Source organism: Myripristis murdjan, chromosome 12, assembly GCF_902150065.1.
Source record: "Myripristis murdjan chromosome 12, fMyrMur1.1, whole genome shotgun sequence".
NCBI lineage: Eukaryota > Metazoa > Chordata > Actinopteri > Holocentriformes > Holocentridae > Myripristis > Myripristis murdjan.
This window is the reverse complement of record NC_043991.1, coordinates 18,002,007-18,008,279: the sequence shown is the minus strand read 5'-3', so window position 1 is coordinate 18,008,279 and position 6,273 is coordinate 18,002,007. Positions and strand designations below refer to the sequence as shown.

The 6,273-nt window shown below is 41.2% G+C and overlaps 1 protein-coding gene across 1 annotated transcript; it reads left to right on the top strand.

Moving 5' to 3' along the window:
• Positions 1-619: 619 nt before the first annotated feature.
• LOC115369046 (caspase-7-like) lies at positions 620-3,871 on the top strand. The gene is made up of 4 exons (XM_030065556.1): positions 620-1,031; positions 2,149-2,312; positions 2,421-2,550; positions 3,275-3,871. The coding sequence occupies exons 1-4, from the start codon at positions 815-817 to the stop codon at positions 3,580-3,582; spliced, it is 819 nt and encodes a 272-aa protein (XP_029921416.1). The 5' UTR covers positions 620-814; the 3' UTR covers positions 3,583-3,871.
• Positions 3,872-6,273: the final 2,402 nt, after the last annotated feature.

The window sequence follows — 6,273 nt, the reverse complement described above, 5'->3', positions numbered from 1 at the left end:
GAATTCATTTGTTTAAGTTGAAAGGAATAGTGCATTACATTACCATAAGTATGTTAGAGTTACACCTGAAGACTTTGAACATTTGAAAATTAATAAAGAATATTAATACTATATTTTTTTTTAAAAGAGTTTGCCAAATACAAGGTATCGAGAGAAGTCCTCATGCTTGAGAGCATGGATTTACAAGGTGTTTTCTTGAGTAGTTAGGCAGGCATAGGAACTTGTGTGTGACTTCTGACTTCTGTGTTTAAGCAGGAACAGGCCAGGACTCCTCTGTCCACTCCTTTATTTGCTCAGCAGACTCATATTAAGTGCGGTATTATAACCTGGAAAGTCATGATGGGAACATGCAAGGAGACGAACACCCCAACCAGGTAATGTATCATGGGATGATGACGCTCACTGTTGCCCAGGATGGCAAGAAGGAAGAAAAACAGCCTCGAGCTCTGTGGGAAGCACAGAGTTATGCAATGTCGCGTGTCAGCAAGTCATGTTCATTTAGAGGAAAGGCCTCAGGAAACTCTCCATATATGGGCATACAGGTGTGAATGAAGGTATGGCTATAACTGTGCAGAGGTGCACAGGAGACGCAGTCTTTAAATCGCTACCTGTGGACTGACCTGTTAGATAACTAAGGTGTGTTTTCTGTCACACACACACCTCACTGCTGGCCACCAGGATACAAACGGAGCACTGAAGTGAATGACTGTAGACATTTACCTCCAATCCACAAAACAGAAGTAGACTCAAGAAATCTGACCACAGGAGAGGAGAGTGAACATCTTCCTGACTGAGCTGCTGTCTTTCACGAATCATGTCACAGTGGAAAGCTATGAGGGACCGCAGCGCTGAATGTAACAGGGCAGTTCTGGTGTCCGTGGCACAGTTTGACCACGGTGTGAGCCTGGGCAGGAGACCCGGGGCAGAGAGAGACACTAAACGGCTGCACCGCACCCTCAGCAAGCTGGGCTTCAAAGTGGACATTCACAACGACCTCAGCAGCGATGAGATGTACACACTGTTTGAGACAGGTGAGACACAGCTGCGCGTGATGCACCAGAACACTGCTCTTTAAATGGGAATGAAGCTAACTTAGGCTCTGTCACTGTATGGAGAGCATCTACACTTTGACTTGTGATTTCCTTGTAATTGTGTGTGTGTGTGTGTGTGTGTGTGTGTGTGTGTGTGTTTTAAATCTTCAATTTTCTTGTCATTTAAAATATAGATATATGATTCTAAATATAGTTTTCTTGTACGTACTTCACTTTTTGGCTACTTCTCTTGTAATCATCTTGTTGCATTTGTATAGGAGGTTCTCTGCATTCATTCATTCATTCAATCTTTCATTCCAATTTTAATAGTGTAATTTTGTGGCGGCTTTTTGAGGAAATCAAGTGTGTTTGCTCAGATTTAAAATGTTAATTAAGCAGGAGATCGGGATGGGGCTTTTGCATTATTGCAAAGTCTTCTTTTCTTTTTTCAAAATATTTTTTTAGCCTTTTTTTCTTTTTGTAAACATATTTTTTGCAGGTTGGTATTTTTATGGGTTTTTTTCTTACAAATTTTGGGGTCATTTGTGGAATCAAATGAATTTGCTCAGGTTTCAAAGGCTTAATAATTGTGTAAGAAAGATGGAAAAAAGGAATAATTCAAAAAGTGTCTTTTCACTGTTTGTTTTTCTCTCAGCCAAAAGGCATTCAGCATCAAGTCCAGTCCACACTGGACTTTCAGTTTTGCGCCTCTGATTTTCTTACCAATATCAAACCGAGACTTTTATCTGTCAGTGATACATGATCTTTATTTCTTCCAGAAATACATCAAGAGTTTTAAGTTACCATGAAATATCGAGTCATAGAAATTAATTATGGTGGAAAAATACAGGCAAGAACCGAGACCTGTGCTGCACCAAACAGAACAGAATGTTCCTTTACCTGTGCAGACAACACCTGTTTAACAGAGTGTGTGCAAATTGGCACATTTGCACAAGTGCGTGTGTATGCATATGTGGGTGTGTTGGAGATGATGTGACGCTCACATGCCTGCCGTTTGCTTGTTTGCCTTGTCTTGCAGAGCAGTGACTAATTATACTTTAATGAGCTCTTAATAATCGCATCACCTGTCCTAAACGGTGACTGTTTTGTGTTGCAGAGAGCAGGCGCCCCGTGAAGGACTGCTTCCTGGCTGTTTTGTCGTCTCACGGAGAGGAGGGCTGTGTGTATGGAGCCGACGGGAAACCTGTGAGACTGTCTCATGTTTTCAGCTTGTTTGACAACGCACATATGGAGAAAAAGACCAAGCTTTTCTTCATACAGGTAGGGCTGCACAATATTCTCTTCGTCAAAAATGTCTTTAAGCTTCATATTTGTTCCTTTTATCCTGTGGCTCTTGTACTTACCTTTTCCACTCTCCTCTTGTGCCAGGCGTGTCGGGGAGGGGATCTGGATGATGGCGTGGAGGTGGACTCAGCAGAAGGAGATGCCACTGAGGACAGCATTACACAGTACATGTCTGTGCCTATAGATACAGCCGTGATGTACGCCACAGCACCAGGTAACCCCCTCATCTGACCCCTAACCATTATTCACCTGGACTAAATACACAGAGCAGAGTTATTAGAGCTAAGAGATATAACCACATTATACATGGATTTTATTATCTTGCTGGTGGTTTTGGGGCCAAATACCTCGGACATGCTTGTGCCACATGAACCTTAAAGACACCCTCAGGTCATCTGGGCCTTCTGGCTGTCCAAAGGGTTAGAACAAAACCCGGTCAAGCAGCATTTTGTTATTAGACTTCCTAATAATAAAATCTCCCAGACGATATCAGACAAAGCATTTAGACAAAGCTTTTAGAGCACTGGCCATTTTCTTTGTTTTCTTTTTTTAAACACTTTTTTTTTTTTTGGTAATTTTGTGGCATTTTTATGGTAATCTTCTTTTGCCTGTTTTCATTTACATTTATTATTGCTTATGTTTAGTAATTTTTCGCATTTTTTTGAAGCTGAGCAAGTGAACTTGCTCAGGTTTCAAAGGGTTAATAATTGCGTAAGACAAAAGGAATAACTATGTTATCTGTAGAAAAGCCGCGGTTCAGTCACCTCACTGTCTGCTTTTGAGTCACCCGCTAAGCATTCAACATTAAGTGCATTCCACATTTGACTTTTCATGTGTCACTGATTTTCAAGCACCTTGAAACTCTGTGTATGAAATGTGCTATATAAATAAAGCTGCCTTGCCTTGTCTAACTCATCCTCGCTCTCTCGTTCCCTCAGGTTATGGTGCCTTTATGCACCCTCTTGGAGCCGTCTTCCTCCAAACTCTGTGCACCTTATTAGAGGAGGAAGGTGGGCAGAACCTGGAGCTGACTCGCCTGATGACCCGTCTCTCCCACCGGGTGGCCTACACCTTCGAGGCCAAGGGTCGCGTACTGGGAGGGAAGAAGGAAATGCCTTGCTTCTTGACACGACTGACCAGGGAGGTCTTCCCCTTCGCCGAGCCGAGGAAGGACACCGATGGACTCTCGGCCACGTCACTTGTTGGCACCAAAAATGTAAAAAACCGCATTCCTTCAATCAGCTAAACCACTGCACATGCGTGTTTGTGCATGTGCATATTTGAGAGAGAGAGCACACAAAGCCACCAGCAAGTATCCAGATGAATGAAATGCCAGAAATAGTTGGTGTAGTTTCCAGCTGTCCCTTGTCATCAGGTCCCCTTCACATCCTTACAGGAACCTGTTTCTCACAAGGAAGTCATACGGCTGATACTGCTGACTGGACTTTTTCTTGTTTTTTTCTCTTCCTTCATATGTCATCTACAACGGTACTGCACATATTTTATGTTGCACAGCAGTAGATTCTCAAATAAAAAGGCTGAATGTAAATTCTTATTTCATATGTTAATATAAAATGTAAAAATGTATTGTGATGTATGTATATATATGTATATATGATGTCTTAACTAAACTGACAATAAAAATGTTACTTTTTCAACTTTAAGATCTTTGGACATCCTTTCGTGTTTGACATGATGGGAAAAATACAAGTGATGCTTAACATTTTTACATGAACTGTGTCATATGCTACAGTGTACAGTGAAACTAGAACAGTGTGTTATGTTCTGTCATTACTTTTTGATGAATCATACTTAGAACAATTCTCTGAGCGAATTAAAAGCCAAGTAATAGCGTCTGAGGTTCAGACAAAGAACATTTAATTACATGTGTATGTGAATATTCATACGACCCTCTGTCCTGGGAAACGGTGATGCTGAAAACATAAAACCGAATAATTTCTTCATTCAACTTGTTTCCTCTCCACATGGCTGAACAAAAGAAGACGCCCTTTTCATTGTCTTGGCTCATGGGGTCCTCAGCAAAAAGAGCAATCGTTTATTTTCACTTTAATTTACCAGAAATTGTTAGAATGCATGAGGGACAATTTTATCCTTTTCCTCTTCCTGGTTTAATCTCACCACAATTTGTCAGTGTTGGCATATGATAACATTCAAAAATATAAAGCTTTAAAACCTGCTCAAACTCACTTCCTATTACCTGAGGAAAGGTAATAAGCTGAATTTCTCTCTGAATTTTGTCTCAGCCGAACCCTCGCACAGCTGCTTTGGTAAGACAAGGCACAACTATAAAATTTCATCATCATGCAATGCCCCGTCATGAACCAAAGCAAAAGTGGTTTGAGTTCAGTTGGTCATAATAAAACTGATAGCATAATAGGTTGACTTACCGACGACAATCAACCGGTGCCCAGAAACACCCACACAGACAGACATTCATAAAAAGACACAAAGTCCAGAGTGTTGTGCAACCTGTTGACTGACTGGGGGCTGAATGCCATCCACATCATATGATTTATGTTCAACAGGAACACTTTGATATGACCTCAATATATGATCTGAGACGAGCTCTGTGTTTTCTCACCAGCAGGGGGCGAAACATTGGTTTGTGTTACTTATGGAATTATCTAGGTGTTGTATTTGCGAAATAAATTCAAAGTGGTGAGATTGAAGCATGATGTTAAAATAATCACTTGAACATAGTTTTGTGCCATAGCAGAGACTATTGAATTAACCCTTTAATCCTGATTTCACTTGATTTCTTTCCAAAAATGCAGTAAAAGGTGATCATGGGGAAAAAAGGCGATTAGAAAATAAGCAAAAAATGACTGGAATATTAGTAAAAAAAAAAAAAAAAAAATGACAGCACAAGTGAAAAAAATGGTAACTTTTGTCTTTCTTTCTTCTTCAGTGACAAGACAACTACATTTACAGTGATTAAAATTACATATTTAAAGGTCACATCAGTGACACGGGATCAACATCAGAACTAAATGCTGGTGAAAGTCCTTTCAAAAAAAAAAAAAAAAAAAAAAAAAAAAGCATTCCTCATTTTGCTACAGACCCCCTGGAAGACGCTCAAAGACCCCCCAGGGGCTCCGGACCCCACTTTGAAAACCACTGCACAGGAATAATGTCCATTGAAAATGATGTTTAGCAACCATATGTTATATTCTATGTCAGAAACATTGCAACACTATTCATAAATGTTTTAACAGTTATTCCATTAACGAACAACTGACATCAGTTTCACTTTTGAATGGGAGTGTACGTTCAGAAGAAGTTTACAAACCACAATTCAAGTTACGGTACAACATCATGATGTCATTTCAAAGGATTTCAAGAGTTTCCGTGTCCATGGTTAAGCAATCTGTGTGTGGGGAAGCCACTAGGTGCGCTCTGCTTTCTCAGAAACACCATTCAGGTTTGGCTGGGCGATAAACACACATTGTAAGTCTGTGTTGTGCAGAAGTTAATTATATAAAGAACAGGGTGTAGCCCGAGCCAGGCAGGCTGTATGTCCATGAGTGTGAGGGGGGAGCTGCGTAATGCTATGCTACAGGCTGTTTACACACCTCGAGGACGGCGGTGTCTGCTGGCAGAGCTGCAGCTGTGAAACACTGATCTTATTGTGGCTTGACAGAGAGGAGAAACTCTCCAACCATTGCTCTGTATCAAAATACACACATCCCCCTCCTGAGGTCACATCACGATACTTGAGGGTTGTCTGGCTCTGGGTTTTGTCAGTGGTCTGTATGTGTGTGTGTGTGTGTAGGCATGCAGACACACACACACACACACACACACACACACACACACACACACACAATGGCTCTGTGGTCCAGACTAATGAGCTGTAACTGCTGGTTCTCCTTCAGCAGGCAGAGGGCCCTGGCTTCACTAACGCTCTCTCCCTGTT

Coding starts and splice junctions, on each gene's coding strand:
- LOC115369046 (XM_030065556.1), top strand. CDS start 815: ATGTCACAGTGGAAAGCTATGAGGGACCGCAGCGCTGAATGTAACAGG. Junction 1,032..2,148: donor GTACACACTGTTTGAGACAG/GTGAGACACAGC, acceptor TTTGTGTTGCAG/AGAGCAGGCGCCCCGTGAAG. Junction 2,313..2,420: donor CCAAGCTTTTCTTCATACAG/GTAGGGCTGCAC, acceptor CTCTTGTGCCAG/GCGTGTCGGGGAGGGGATCT.